Source organism: Ips typographus, linkage group LG4 (assembly GCF_016097725.1).
Source record: "Ips typographus isolate SLU linkage group LG4, UJ_Ityp_2.0, whole genome shotgun sequence".
Classification (NCBI taxonomy): domain Eukaryota; kingdom Metazoa; phylum Arthropoda; class Insecta; order Coleoptera; family Curculionidae; genus Ips; species Ips typographus.
The window spans coordinates 11,667,210-11,682,318 of NC_138425.1; the positions used below are offsets into that span (position 1 = coordinate 11,667,210).

The following is a 15,109-nucleotide window of genomic DNA, read 5'->3' on the forward strand; positions in this document are numbered from 1 at the left end:
CAGACACCCCATTTGACCTTTCTTGATAAAAACCCCAAAATTCACGTTTCTCCGCTAATAATATCGCTCGTCCTAAAGACAGTCATTATGAAAGTATTATTGTAAGCTAGTCGTTATACATTGTTGTCAACTTAATCGCAATGAATCGAATGGTTTTGAGTCGCTTTTTGAGGCCCCGAACTTGCCTAAAATTCGGAAGGTATTTTAGCGCTTCTACTAAACCGGAAGGACCGCTTTTTCCACACAAAGATGAATTTCCTGGAAGGCATATTGGTCCTAGAGATAGTGATATTATTGTTATGCTAGATACTATTGGATTTAAGGTAAGTCAGTTAAGTACAATAAGGATCACCAAAATAAAAAATAAATTATTTAACTCAGGACTCATATCAGGTGTTCTTTACTGCTCGTCACCCATGTTGGTATTAATAAACCACCTTATCAGAGTAATTTTTACGTTTCAGAGTTTAGATCAATTAACTGAGCAAGCCGTTCCAAAAAGTATATCATTGGATAAGCCACTAGATATTGAAGAACCTTTAGGTGAGTTGAAATGGTATACACTGCAGACTTTGAAATCACTTGAAAATACAGGTGAATACGACCTTATAAATCGAATTCGAAGCATTGCTGAACGAAACCAAATATGGCGTTCATACATTGGTATGGGTTACCACAACTGTTGCGTGCCCCACACCATCATGAGGAACATATTTGAAAACCCCGGATGGACCACCCAGTACACCCCTTACCAGCCTGAAGTGAGTAGTTTACTTTCTCCCTATATTAACACTGAATGTTGGGTATAAGCGTAGGTGGCTCAAGGACGTCTAGAAGGTCTCTTAAACTACCAAACTATGGTGTCAGAACTGACAGGTTTGGAGGTGGCTAATGCTTCCCTTTTGGATGAAGGCACAGCAGCGGCAGAAGCTCTTTCTTTGTGTTATCGACACAATAAAAGACGAAGGCTTCTAGTTTCTGATAAGTTACATCCTCAGACTATTTCAGTTGTACAGACTCGGTAAGTTTGTTGGTTAAAACTTTTTACAACAATAAATGTTGTCGTGTTGTAGCTTAGGCTCTCTAGGATTACAAGTTGAAGTGGTCGACGTGTTTGAGTCAGATTTTTCCACTAGAGATATTGCTGGTGTTTTGTTCCAATACCCCGACACTGAAGGAAATGTGCTGGATTTTAGTTCAGTTGCTGAAGATGCTCACTCTAATGGTAACTAAACATCACAAGAATACACTTTACATTTCACTCCAAAATCCAACAGGAACTCTGGTATGCTGTGCAACCGATCTTCTAAGTTTGACGTTACTGAGACCGCCCAGCGAATTTGGAGCTGACATAGCACTAGGTACCTCGCAACGTTTAGGAGTACCTCTAGGGTACGGAGGCCCACATGCAGGGTTCTTCGCTTGCAACCAGAGCCTGGTTAGGTTGATGCCAGGCAGAATGATTGGCGTCACTAGAGATGCAGCAGGTCGCGATGGGTACAGATTAGCTTTGCAAACCAGAGAACAGCATATCAGAAGAGATAAAGCTACCAGTAATATTTGTACTGCACAAGCTTTGTTGGCAAATATGAGTGCCATGTTTGCAGTTTATCATGGACCTCAAGGATTAAAGGATATTGCCACCAAAATACATCACTCTGCTCTGGTGAGATTTAGTAATCAGTTTGATGAAACATCTAAATTAACGTCCATTACAGGTTCTTCAATACGGTTTAAAAAAAGATGGTGGAAACATATTAGCAAACGAAACTTTTTTTGATACATTACGCTTGAAACCCAGTTTAGACCTGGAAGAAGTTAAAACCCGGGCAACCGAAAAACAGATCAACTTCCGTTATTACGAAGACGGTTGGATAGGAATAGCTTTAGATGAAACTGTAGGTTCTAAAGATATCGACGATATTTTTTATGTCCTTGGTAGCCAGCAGACTTTCAATACATTAGTGGACAATCCCCAAATTCGAGCTAAGGCAATTTACAGAGGGGAATTCAAACGGACTTCTCCTTTCCTAACGCACCCCGTGTTCAATTCCTACCACTCCGAAACCAGAATAGTACGTTACATGAAAGTGTTGGAAAACAAAGACATATCACTAGTGCACTCAATGATTCCGTTAGGATCATGCACTATGAAACTGAATTCAACCACAGAGATGATGCCCTGTTCTTTTAAACATTTCACCGATATCCATCCTTTTGCTCCTTTAGATCAAAGTTTGGGGTATCATCAACTGTTTGCTGAGCTGGAACAAGACTTGTGCGCCATTACTGGTTATGACAAGATAAGCTTCCAGCCTAACAGTGGAGCGCAAGGTGAATACGCCGGTTTGAGAGCAATTCATTGTTACCATGAAGCCAGAGGAGATAAACATAGAGATGTATGTTTGATTCCTGTTAGCGCACACGGTACTAACCCTGCTAGTGCCCAAATGGCTGGAATGCGCGTTGAACCTGTAAGAGTAAAACATGACGGTACCATAGACGTGGAAGACTTAAGGAGTAAAGCTGAGAAGTTTCGTGATCGTTTATCCTGTGTGATGATAACTTACCCTTCTACTAATGGTGTCTTTGAGGATACTGTGGCAGAAGTCTGCGAAATAACTCATACACATGGAGGACAAGTTTATTTAGATGGAGCCAACATGAATGCCCAAGTGGGGCTGTGCCGACCTGGAGATTATGGAAGTGACGTATCTCACTTGAACTTGCACAAAACATTTTGCATTCCTCATGGTGGAGGTGGACCTGGAATGGGTCCAATTGGAGTCAAGTCTCACTTAGCACCATTTCTACCTGGGCACCCTGTGGTAAACCCGCTGGGTGAAAACTCTCCAACTTATGGAGTGGTTAGCGCAGCACCTTACGGCTCAAGCGCCATTTTACCCATCTCCTGGGCTTACATCAAAATGATGGGACCACGAGGCTTAAGAAAAGCTACCCAAGTAGCTATCTTGAACGCTAACTATATGTCCAAAGTACTAGAACCATACTATCCAACTTTATTCAAAAGCGCCACTTCAAAGCTCGTAGCGCACGAGTTCATTATCGATACTCGGGAATTTAAGAAAACAGCCAATATTGAAGCTGCAGACATAGCCAAGAGATTAATGGACTACAGTTTCCACGCCCCAACCATGTCCTGGCCAGTGGCAGGGACGTTGATGATTGAACCAACCGAATCTGAAGACAAGCACGAACTAGATCGGTTTTGTGAAGCTTTGATTAGCATTCGACAAGAAATCAAGGACATTGAAGATGGGAAGATGGACATCAGGATGAATCCTTTGAAGATGGCCCCTCATACTCAGGAACAAGTTATTAGCAGTACGTGGGAGAGACCGTACACGAGAGAACAAGCAGCTTTTCCTGCTCCTTTTGTGAAACCCGAGCTAAAGGTTTGGCCTACCGTGGCAAGGATTGATGATATTTATGGTGATAAGCATCTGGTTTGTACTTGTCCTCCTATTTTGGATCAGTACAATTACTAAAATTTTATTTTTTGTTTAATTACTTTGTAAGTAACTTATTAAATTATTAAGATTATTCTTGAAAGTGCTAAAATGATTAAGGAGATAGTTATAACAATGCAATGGACTTTAAACAGTTGTAGCATTATTTTATTGACATTTTGTGGATACAATTGGCGATCAATTTTCGGAAAATATATTACTTTACATTTATGTATACGCTAGTTTTTAATATGTAAAACTTTTGATTTGATAACAATACGAAGAAGTTGCCGTAGAACAACAATAATTATTATTCCAACAATTATAAATATACACTGAAACTAACTAAAGAAAGTTATATTACTACGTAAAACGACGTCATAATCATTTGTAAAAATTTTCAATTAAACTAGGAAATACTTTATTGTAGCTCATTTTTGATTATTATTATTCAGAAATTCACTTATTAATGTTTTAGTATGTTATCTGTCTATATTCTTAAATATTTTATTGTAACAGTGATAACATTTGGCCTCTAAAGAGACTTTAGTGAGAAAGTATCATTGAACTACTAAAGTATTCCCTATTTCATAAAACAATGTCTTTTAACCTAGATTTGATTATACAATTTTATTGCGCAACTCCTCTTTTTCAACAGAAATCTCAACCCAAACTTCTCACACAACACTTAAAGAAAAACAACCATTTTACGATCACAAAAGCTTAAGGACTTTTACTTCTTATACAATCCCAATTTTAAAGGAACCTCCTTGCTTTGTCTAGAGTTGATGGGCACTGGAAAAGGGTTAAACATACGATTGGGAGATTTGGCAGCTGGACTTTTCGGTAAAGTTTGATTTGAAAATAATCCATTTGTGGACGTACAATCATTTGGAGAAGGCGATTTCCGACTATCACTACAAGAATTCAGTTCTAAGGTAAGCCTAGAAGGGCTCAAGGACGTGGTATCACAGTAGTTTTCGGGTTCCGTGTTAAAAACTTCATTTTGAATTGTGTTTATACTGATTGCTGAATCCTGTTCTTCCAATTTTATTAAGTTATTCTTGCCATCATCTAGGTCAAGTAAATTGAACATTGAAGAAGTTTCCCCTGCAAGACTAAGGTCACTTTTACAAGATATAGACTCTAGCAGAGTGACGTTCTCTTGAAAAAGCTTCTTGGATAGACTTTCCCGGTCACCCTTGGTTTTGTTAACAGAAAAAGCTTTCAGCAAATCCTGATTTTCTTGAATGAGCTGAAACGATCTGTTTTCTTTTATGTCGTCCGATTGAAAAGATTGCAAAGTTTCTTGGGAGTCCTGACCTGGGGGTAGCAAATCAAAAAAGTCTGAACAAGGTGAGTGGAGTGGATAACCAGGAGACTCAGATTTGCTTTCGTGGAGTCCTCCAAGTAAGGGAGAGGAGTTTTTGTCTTTTAAGGTTGAGGTTGAGAAAAGATTATGATATCGTTCGTCCAGGCTCTTGCTCTTTTCCAGAATGCTGTGATACCGGGACTGTGGCTGGTCAGAGTGTTGAGAGTGAATCCACGTGGAGACATTTTGCATTTTCTCGCCTTTATTCGGACTGATTATATTTGGTTCCGTTTGGGTGTCTTGTACTTGAATTAGCAGGGAAGGAGAAATTGATCTGTTATCGATCCAACTGGTAGTTTCTAATTTTTGATCAGGACTGCAAGACCTGATGGATTCTATTGGGTTGTCAAAAGACAATAAGGGAGGACAAGTGATTCTATTATCAATCAACGTAGAAACATTCTGTTCCTTTTCTGGTTCTGTGTCTGTTTGAGACAACAAAGGAGGAGAAGGAGAAAATCTAGATTGGCATTGCATAATTCTATGCAAAATCATCGAATTTTCCTGGATAATTTGCAATGCCAATTCACTATTACGCCTAGTGCAACTACTAACCACACTAACATTCCCCGAGTCATTTTCAGGGTCTGCGACCTTAAATCCCTTAACGCGATCGGCCAAAAAGCTCTCAAACTCTGCACTTTCATCTTCAGAGTCTGAAGTAATTTTAATCACGTTAACTGGAGATGTCCTTAAACTGTCGTCATCCCTTATTGGCACTTTCACACTCTCTACAGTATTGTCGCTAGTCATAAGATTGGTATCACCTGTTGCAAGACCACTTTCATGTTGATTCAGCTCATTCACGGGCTCGTCAACTTCAGGTGAACTTTCGACGTTATCGTCACATAATTCCGTGTCACTGGAACTTGAACTTGATGTTGTTTTATGTGCGTCTTTCCAATCTAACGTGGTGGGTGGATACACTTGTCTTGCGGGCGGAATACTGCCTTTGGGTGGACCTAACCTTTTTGATGTCACTGCAAAATAAAATTCAGTTTATCAAAGTAAGTTGTAATAAAGTTTGTTAGAACAAACATCAAACAACTCACCTAAAGCTCTTTTTCCAACTAAAAGGTGATTCATCACAATCGTAGGTGCAGATTGAGGCTGTCTGGATATTGCCGATGTAAAAATTACGTGAGCTTGTCTCTGGCGTTGTTTCAGCTTTACGTATTGTTTCTTCAGCGCCCCAATATCCAGAGGAATCCCTTTCGGATGAAGATTGATTTGTTTTTCGGCTGGGCTAGGACCAGAAGAGCCCCAGGGAGTGATATTGTACAAGTAGTGTTCCCTCAAATTTGTTAACTCAGTCAGAGGTCCAATAGCGACCACAGCTTTGACCAAAGTATTAGCGTCGATTAGATTGGACTCCAAAAGTTCTCTGGTCAAAATGCCCATGATGCAGTAGAACTCGTCTGCTGTTCTTACGGCTTGAATTCTCTGGGCTAAAACTTGCCAAATGGCTAAGGCGGTGCGCAGCAGAATTTCATTGCCTTCCAAGAAGATCAGATCCCAAATACGAAGCACAGTAGGTTGAGGTAAACAATTGCAAAATAGAGTTAGGAACCTATATTGTTAGTAGAAATCAGTTAATTTGGTGAATTTAGGGTAAAAGTGCGTAACTAACCATTGCATGGTAAACACGTTGGTTAAAGGTGGCTCATAGCTACGACTGCCATCTTTAACCGCGTTTTGTAGCAAATCTAAATGCTTAGACAGGCGGGGTAATTTACTACGTAGCAATTCTCTGAAAACTGCCATGTCCACTGATAGTCCTCTCAAGCTATCCGCAAAGTAAGAGTCAGGCAGCACTCCTTCGATCAAGTAAATCATAAGTTTTAAGGCTTCACTCTCGTTTCTGTCAGTCACTTGTAGTATTAATGCAGCCAGCATGTTGAAACCTTGACAGTAACCTGAAAAACCCCTTTTTTAGTAGTCTGGTAGTACAAATTTTGACTTGACAAATTTAACTCACCGACTGCTTTATTCCATCTAGCGTAAGCCAACAGAACTTTCTTGAGCAATGCTTGGTTTTCTTGACCATCTTCTCCACAAAATAAACTGCACCCGGTCCTGTGCAAGTCTTTGACAATTTGAATTCCCAGTTCGGCGTCGGCGGGATGCGACCACTCGTTAAAGCAAGATTTCTCTACTTGCGACCACTCGATCTAAATCCAAAAGCTCCACTTTTATTACACAACGCGTGCAGTATCATAGATGATAAACGTAAGAAATATCGATCAATAAAAATTTGAATACGGCTCCTTATAAGAGAGACATAAACACAATTGTGAAAACAGGTCACGTTCACGTCAGAAAGTTTCATACAAGTGATAAAACGAACTCAAAATTCCGGACACGTGTTTGGAAAAGTGTGTACGAACTTATGAAGGTTCTTTCTAGACAAACTCGACAAAAATTAAAAGTCAACTTACGCCTCTGGAGGTTAAATGTTTGTCGGCCATTGTCAGCCATAATCTGCATCTAAACTCGGCGGGAATTCCCCCAGGTAATTGGGCGACCATTTTCATAGCGGCCACCCACTGAGAAAAACCGGATTCCCCGGGAGTCGGCTGGATATTAAATCGCATGTTCGCTTCTTCTGGAAGACCTAAAACAATACAGTAAATTACAAAAAAATAATAAACGGGTGTCATACGTTATTGAATTATGAATGTATAGTTGCACAAATTACAATCTCCTTTTCCAACGTTGCGTTTCCATTATTATTGTAGATCAAAATTTAAAATAACCATCGTATTTTAAGGAAAAATTTAATAATAATTTCACTCTACAAACCGCCCACCCACATGTGTGGGCCCGGGGGCAGCATCCACTAGTTAGCTTTGGCGGTATGTAGGCGTCACTTAAAAAGGAAATAAAAGGTTTTTGTTTCATACGGGTTTTCAGTTTTGTTTGGATTGCTCGTAAAGTGTTAGATTGGTTGAGTAAATGATATCAAACGTTGTGCGTGTATGTAAGGTTTTCGTGCATGTTTTCTAATTAGTAAATATTGCAAAAATGTTGTATTAATTAAAGAAATACACGCTAACCTGTAAAAAGGTTTGATTTAGCCCCTTTTAAGGACTTGAAAGATTTTAATTAGGAGTACATCATAATGCTTCATGTTCCTTATTGCCACTTAAATCTGTGGACTTAATATATTCGCAAAGCTATATATTCCAAGTGCACCACGACGCAACCTAAATAATGCAATATTATACCGAGAAGTGCTTGAGCTTGACTGGTTTAATTACGTTTCAGCTAATAAACCAGAATAACATCATGGAATTATCGCTCAATGAAATGGGATCGATAAATCGTAACCCAGTTATCTAGAAAATATTTCCCCCATGCAAATTGTTCAGCTGTTGATCGATTTAATACACATCTCATTATGTTTTTATAATAGCAAGTGTTTCTAATTCTTCTTTGTCAAGAAAGGAAAAACAAAGCATTTGCAAAAATGTCATTATACAGAGTAAACCAGATTTAGTACACTAAAATAAGTCAATTAAAATAGGCAATCCCATAAAAGCAAAAATGATTGAATTACTTTCTAAAGCTTCCCTAGCAATTTATATGCACGATATAGCATCTGATTTTAGCTGAAACGGTTTGATGGATGATTTGATGAAAAAGGAAAAAACATTCTAGACACAAAAGTGATCGTATACAAACTTACTACTGGATTGAAATGAAGCATTAATAAATTTAATAGAAAAGCAACGATTTATCTTCGAAATAGTATTAGGAAAACTATTTGGATTGAAACTTATCGGTTCTAAACAGGCCCTAATTTTAGAAAATCGAATTTTCAACAGTAACTGTCTGAAATACTTACTACAGGTCACGTAACAATAAAACCAAAAAAAGCAATCAAAACCGGCTTAATGCTACCACCTACGCAGTGAAACACGTCTTTTTACTTTAAGCTAAATTAAACTGCTTCATCCCTTTTGAATGAAAAGCAGATTAACGTCCAGGCATGGAACCTTCGACATCTAATCCCAGTCCCAGTGTGCTTAAAGCATACAACAAAACCGAAAAACAATTTTCCTACTGGTATTTGGTAGTTATTGAAGTGTAGAAAATGATGCTCCCATTCACGTCAAAGTCAGCATTGTTATGTGGAAAGTGTTTCTTTACGTCCGAATGTGCTTATTGTCCTGAAATAACTCGGGTCGGAGCAAACAGTGTCCAAGTTTTACGACCAAATGAAATATAGCTTTAACCATTTTCTTTTAACGATATTTTCCATCATGAACGCCTTAAATAGCAATTTGTCCTGTTCGAACTTATACCAATATCAATTTTTCAATAAAAAAACAGACATTACACATGTGAATATAGTGGCGCACTGAATTGTGGAAAATCATAAGCCCCACATAGCAAATAAGGTATATTCATGTGAAAAATATGAATTTGAGAATATGCCTGGCATATACCCGGCTGCTGTACAAATTTAACTTTTTAAATATTCCAATAAGTATATGCCAGGGGTATGTCTGAGAGGTGAAAACTGGTCTCTATAGTATAGTTTGTTATAAATGGAAAATAGTTTCATAAAATTGTTACACCACACTATTTCAAACTGAATGATTAAATGAGAATAATGAAAATATAGTATAAACTATAAATGGATATAAGAAAAGCAAAATATGAATATGTCTTATTTTAAAACCTTACATTTTCATTGAGCAGTTGAGCTAATTCAAGCACAAGAAGATTACAACGCATAAACCAATCAAAAACTACAAAAATTACTAAAATTACAAAAAAAAATACAATTTTGAAATTTCCGCCTACATCGATGTTATTTTTAGATTCCTGAGAAACATGCCTGAGGCACATGAACTAAAAGGGACAAAGTAATATGCCAGGCACTTATTGGGAATATACTTTCAGATACTGGGCACATATCTGGCATATATTTGAGAATATACCCCTGTATGAAAATAACTGCCAGGCATACAATTTTGCTATGTGGGCTTAGTAAGTTCCGAGAACTAATAAAGAAATGAAAATGTGGAGAATGTCGCCGGGTTATTAATTATTCTTTTCTGTTCCACATACAGGAGACCTAAACTAGTACTCATAAATGTTTTTATTGTTTATTTTTGTTTCTAGATTTACTTTTTTTTTTAATTCAGTTAAAAAAACACACTTTTAGCTTCAGTGTGTATGTACTATGCACTATTTGATTCTAAACAACAAGTCTCAAAGACCTAATTATGTTAACCTTAAATTCGGTTCTATATAATTTTAATTTGTCTCAATGGATAAATAACTGCATGTCTTAGATACATGGAATAGACTTACTCGTGTGCTTCAAACTATTGCCTCCGGCCTTTTTGAGAGAACTAAGAAAACCGCTCATTGGGGCATCGCCTGCACCGTCACATCGCAAAACATCAACTAAAACTAAGTGCACGTTTGACGTAGAGAACGCGCTTATCAGGTGGAAAAACCGACGCGAAAAGCCGAAAGTCGTCTCTCTCTTTCCAGATCGTTACCTCAATTGAGGAAACCCTTCCACACACAACTACAGGGCGAGACAACTCTAGAAAGGGAGGTGTTTCAACAATTCTGCATTGCGATATATTTTAGATTAGCGTCCACTAAAAAAATCTAATGATAACATCAAGCAAAATTTCGTAACAGCAACGACATCTTCCATTTCCCGAACTAAAGAATATTGATCCATATACTCACGTTGGTTAAACGTCCTAGAAATTACATCGCAAAGGGCTTGTTGTTGGCGCCGCAGGGCGTCGCGACGCTTCAATTGCCGCACCAAAGAGTTACCCGTTCGACAGATGTAATCCCTCAAGCACCTCGTTATTTCTCTCAATTCAGTGACGTCTAAAATCAACAAAAAAAGTAAACATAGTCCAAGAGACTCCAGAATATCAAAATGACATTTTTTCCGTTAAAAATCACCTTTTTGGTGTAAATCCACCACTTCTATCCAACTGCTCCTCTGACTTTTACCGGAGGTAGAATAATAATCTGTGGAACTGTTGTGGACGCTGTTGTATAGTTCCACCAAGAGTTCATCCATCAAAGAACTTGCCCGGCGCCTGTCAAATTCCGGATTAGGAATGTGAACGTCATAGTTACAGGATTGAGTTCTTCTTAAAGGAACTGCGTTCCTGTGTTAGACGTTTTCATTTGTGCGACTGAATTAATGTGCTGTTCAAACTCACTTTTTTTCATCCAAAGTATTTAAAGCGTTGACAGGGTAGTTCACCTCTTCCACTAATATGGAGTCCGGTAAAACGGTTCCCGGATTAACGCAGGTGATCACCAGGTTCCCGAACATTTCTCGATGGCAAGTTTCTAACTGGTAAATTCTGAAAAATAGTGCAAAACTTTTGAATGCTGGTGGTGGATAATATTAGAGAGCTACCGCATGATTGAAAAAAAATCATGAAACGTACTGAAAAGTGTGAGTTTTACAACATTTGTTGTAAAAATTAACATGTTAAATCAGTCTGAATAAATGATACTATTATTAATACACATATTTACAATGTTAGTCGTTTGGAGACGATACTTCTCTAATAAAGCCGATAAACTATATCCGCTAAGTATTTATATTCATTGGAAGTGATATGCAGCAAACGATTTGGGTATTTAACTTTACAGTTCGGCTGTTTTACGCGCTATATCTGTTATCTAAAGGGGTCTTTGAATGAATTATTTACTGGTACGTAGATACATATTATTTAGGGGTTCAATAATAAAAAAGCAAATTAAACACCAGAAGCAAATAATTGCAAATCTGACAAACTCTAAAATGAACAAGTTTGTTTTGAATCTCTATCGAGCGAGCAGATTGCTGGTGACCTCCTGATTTTATGAAATTGTTTACGTGACGTATTTAAGGTTGTCAAACTAAAAATTACCACGCAGAAAAATTGCAGTTGGGTAAATTGTAGTTATCGGATTTTAAAATAATGGTAAATTAAAACAGTAACATGATTTAGCTAATCTTTTATCAAGACTAAACAAAATTAAACTCACCTATGTGTTTGAACTGCCATTTCTATTAATCAAAGTTGAATTTTATTCAATTACGCACGCAAAACACGCTTATTAAACACAAATACTACTTTAGCAAAGAAATTTGAAACTTTTTTGTATTGACCAGTGTCAGATTCAACTAGTTATGTCAAACATAACTTAAAATGACCGACTTTTCATTTTTTTTTAGCAGTAAAGAATAAATTACCTAACAGGTTAATGAATTAAAAATAATAATATCTGAAAAATTGTCATTATCTTTATTCAATAAATAACTGCATCTTATAAACGAATAGTTTATACACAACCAAAATGAAAAAAATGACAATGAAATAAAAATAAAAAAAAACTATCGCAAATAAAATGCATTCCATGTAAATATACAGTGAAAAATATATTAGTGTGAGGACTCTCAACAATTACGCCATCAACAGTACAAAATTAACTTGTACAGCCCACAGAGCGATAAACCACTCGTAAACTTTATATTACATGACATATAAACTGAGCTTAACTACAATTCCATATTATTTCAATACTAAACTTGCACACAGATTTCGATAGAAACCATCACACACTTACTTAACAAAAAAAGAGGTCAGTCACGCATTTTAGAACAGAAGAGCGCCCATACCGCCCATCTCGCTCTGTTCCTTCACGAATATCTCAAAGTATTGATAGATGATGGTAACGGCCAGTAAAATACCCGTACCAGAACCGATAGCGCCCAGAAAATCGGCGAGAACTGATAAAGCACCAATGCAAAGACCACCAAAAGCGGCTGCGGTGGGAATGTACCTGTTCAACTCGTGAATCATGGAGTTATCTCTATGACCTCGCATCACCATTTGTTGTTCTTTCAATTGTTTGGCTACGTCTTTAGCTGAACTGCCCGACACTTCAATCCAAGTTTTTGAGAAAAATGCGCAAGATCCCAACATAAATACAATGTACAACACAGCATGAATAGGGTCTTCAAGTATGTGGCCAACACTTTCTGGGGGCGACAAGTAATAACACAAACCACCAATTGGGTATGATCGGGCTGGGCCACCGCCTCCTACATCCGCCCACACTCCCAAAAGATTAATTAGAATATTGCCTTGAAATTTAACAGCCAACATTTGAGAGATTACATACAAATTGGAAACTAGAGCGGACTGAAGAATAATGGGAATGTTTGAGGTATAGAAGAGTTTGATTGGATAACTGGAATATTGTCCACGGTACCTAGCGCTTTTAATAGGTAAATCAACCCTGAATCCTTGGAAGTATATCACTATCGCAAATACCAAAATAGTTGCCAGCAAGTTCATTAAGTTTGGTAAATTCTGACGGTAGAAAGCTTCTCGAAGTGCGCGGATTTTGTCTTGACGCGTGGTGAGCAGGTGGAACAGAGCAATGACAGCACCTTCAAATTCGGTACCACGTCCAGTGTTGACAGTGGCTGGTGAGAAAGCCTTCCAGATGATAGTTTCACAGATATTGGTAGCAATAAACAGGGAAATACCAGAACCCAGACCATAACCTTTTTGAAGCAGCTCATCAAGCAGCAAAACAATTAATCCAGCAACAAACAGTTGAATAATAATCAACAGACAAACTCCAGCACCTATTTCGGCGGGATCGCCGTACATTCCAGTCATTACGTAGACGATGGCTTGACCTACTGTTATTACCATGCCAAACACTGAAACCAAAAAAGTACAAAATAAAATTCAGTTCTGTAAAAAAAAAAGAAAAAAAAACTCACATTTTTGAGCACCATTGAAAAGCGCTCGGTCTTTGGGCGTGTCACCTACTTCAATTATTTTTGCACCAGCCAGCAGTTGCATGATCAGTCCTGACGTTACAATTGGGGAAATACCAAGTTCCATAAGTGTACCTCTGTTTGAAGCCAAAATTACACGGATCCAGTAGAATGGATCTGCAGAGTCTGAACTCATGATTCCAAAAAGTGGAATCTGCAACGTGATCATCACCAATCAGTATCATTTATTGCTATGTTTGTTGTACATTAATACTAAGTAGATTTTTTAGAATCAAAGTGTGATTAACATTTCTTTATTAGAGGCTTGAACTTTTGTAATTGAACAAATAACTAAAAGTATGCCAACTAATGGCAATTCATTTAAATAAAAGGAAGAGGAAGAAAAGGTTGAAGAAAGATAAGTAGTACAAAGTCATTATAAAAGGGAACTTTATTCTACTGCTTTTAATGCCTCTACCCAATGTCAAACATAATACTAGTTATTTACCACATAAATTAAGTGTGATAGTAGTAAATAGAAAAATCTTAATGGATTAAATGTAACTTTTTATTCAGTGCAAAGTTATAAGTAATAATAAGTTTTATGTAAAAAACATAACTGAACACTTACCTGACAGCATACTAAAAAGATGAATAGAGTTATAGCGGTCCATAGTACTTTTTCCCTGAATTGGATCTGAAACATTAAGTATAAAATGACATATTTTCCAAAACAGCTGTTTAAGGAAATTATAAGTAAAATTTTAAATTTTTAACAGAGCTTTGTAGACTTAATTGGTAAGTAACTGGAGCAGTAGAAACTGCTTTAAGTAGAGTGTAACTAAGTAAAGGAAAGTTATTTTAGACTCTTGAAACAGATTGGTAGGAAAAAATTCACTCACCTTTCTTTCAGGTTTGGCAATTTCCGGCAGAATACTACAGAAGGGTTTGATCACTTCGAGAAATTTTACTGAAACAAAAAGAAAAGCACAAAATTAGGGCACCTTTTTAGTACCACGTAGACAGAAAGTAAATTAGAAAATGTTGGATCTTCACTTTGTAGGTTACTTCGTGCAGAGCCTCCCAAAACAAACCCAGAATCAAATAAATACTTACTCCCCATTTTGATGGGCTTTAAAACTAACCACTACACTAAAAACGGGCCACAGTTTAATTTGCGGCAATCTAGAGTACCACTTTCCAAAAGGCCACAACTCTAAAAGAAAATGTGGCCGTCCGACTTACAATTTACGGTACTTTGAATGAATTTTTGGTACACTCGCCGAACACGTAGCAATAATGGCGGTCACGTGACCGATGATGTTGGCCGCTTGTTGGTGACGGCGAACCAATCCGCATTGTTTGTAATGGCTGCGTTCAGAACTCACAATCCTTCGAGCAAACTTTAGCAAAATGCTAACAAAACTATCCGAGTTTGCTTAAAGCGCTCGATGATGCTAGCGTTAGCGATAAATAGTATTGTTG

The 15,109-nt window shown here is 37.6% G+C and overlaps 3 protein-coding genes across 4 annotated transcripts; 1 reads left to right on the forward strand and 2 right to left on the reverse strand.

Moving 5' to 3' along the window:
* Positions 1-44: 44 nt before the first annotated feature.
* LOC145727407 (glycine dehydrogenase (decarboxylating), mitochondrial) lies at positions 45-3,705 on the forward strand. The gene is made up of 7 exons (XM_081976952.1): positions 45-323; positions 465-543; positions 595-761; positions 816-1,021; positions 1,074-1,225; positions 1,278-1,666; positions 1,719-3,705. The coding sequence occupies exons 1-7, from the start codon at positions 141-143 to the stop codon at positions 3,507-3,509; spliced, it is 2,967 nt and encodes a 988-aa protein (XP_081833078.1). The 5' UTR covers positions 45-140; the 3' UTR covers positions 3,510-3,705.
* Positions 3,614-12,024, reverse strand: LOC145727404 (uncharacterized). 2 transcript variants are annotated; one of them, XM_081976937.1, is made up of 9 exons: positions 11,875-12,024; positions 11,055-11,201; positions 10,789-11,000; positions 10,561-10,710; positions 7,281-7,456; positions 6,821-7,013; positions 6,473-6,758; positions 5,895-6,412; positions 3,614-5,822 (listed from the first exon to the last, which is right to left on the reverse strand). In XM_081976937.1, exons 1-9 carry the CDS (start codon positions 11,892-11,894, stop codon positions 4,204-4,206), a joined length of 3,321 nt encoding a protein of 1,106 aa, XP_081833063.1. In that variant the 5' UTR covers positions 11,895-12,024; the 3' UTR covers positions 3,614-4,203. The 2 variants fall into 2 exon arrangements, with proteins under 2 accessions (XP_081833063.1, XP_081833064.1); XM_081976938.1 differs by lacking the exons at positions 10,561-10,710; positions 10,789-11,000; positions 11,055-11,201; positions 11,875-12,024 and adding an exon at positions 10,168-10,445.
* Positions 12,025-12,113: 89 nt separating this feature from the next.
* On the reverse strand, positions 12,114-14,917 carry Sec61alpha (SEC61 translocon subunit alpha). The gene is made up of 5 exons (XM_081976972.1): positions 14,741-14,917; positions 14,527-14,594; positions 14,256-14,321; positions 13,628-13,838; positions 12,114-13,564 (listed from the first exon to the last, which is right to left on the reverse strand). The coding sequence occupies exons 1-5, from the start codon at positions 14,745-14,747 to the stop codon at positions 12,486-12,488; spliced, it is 1,431 nt and encodes a 476-aa protein (XP_081833098.1). The 5' UTR covers positions 14,748-14,917; the 3' UTR covers positions 12,114-12,485.
* Positions 14,918-15,109: the final 192 nt, after the last annotated feature.

Excerpts from the sequence above, each read along its gene's own strand:
- LOC145727407 (XM_081976952.1), top strand. The coding sequence starts at position 141 with ATGAATCGAATGGTTTTGAGTCGCTTTTTGAGGCCCCGAACTTGCCTA. Across the intron at positions 1,022-1,073 it reads ATTTCAGTTGTACAGACTCG|CTTAGGCTCTCTAGGATTAC; the intron begins GTAAGTTTGTTG and ends GTCGTGTTGTAG. Across the intron at positions 1,667-1,718 it reads AAATACATCACTCTGCTCTG|GTTCTTCAATACGGTTTAAA; the intron begins GTGAGATTTAGT and ends CGTCCATTACAG.
- LOC145727404 (XM_081976937.1), bottom strand. The coding sequence starts at position 11,894 with ATGGCAGTTCAAACACATAG. Across the intron at positions 11,202-11,874 it reads ATGGCAGTTCAAACACATAG|AATTTACCAGTTAGAAACTT; the intron begins GTGAGTTTAATT and ends ACTATTTTTCAG. Across the intron at positions 6,759-6,820 it reads TAGATGGAATAAAGCAGTCG|GTTACTGTCAAGGTTTCAAC; the intron begins GTGAGTTAAATT and ends GGGGTTTTTCAG.
- Sec61alpha (XM_081976972.1), bottom strand. Across the intron at positions 14,322-14,526 it reads TTGCCAAACCTGAAAGAAAG|ATCCAATTCAGGGAAAAAGT; the intron begins GTGAGTGAATTT and ends TTAATGTTTCAG. Across the intron at positions 13,565-13,627 it reads TTTCAATGGTGCTCAAAAAT|TGTTTGGCATGGTAATAACA; the intron begins GTGAGTTTTTTT and ends TTTTGGTTTCAG.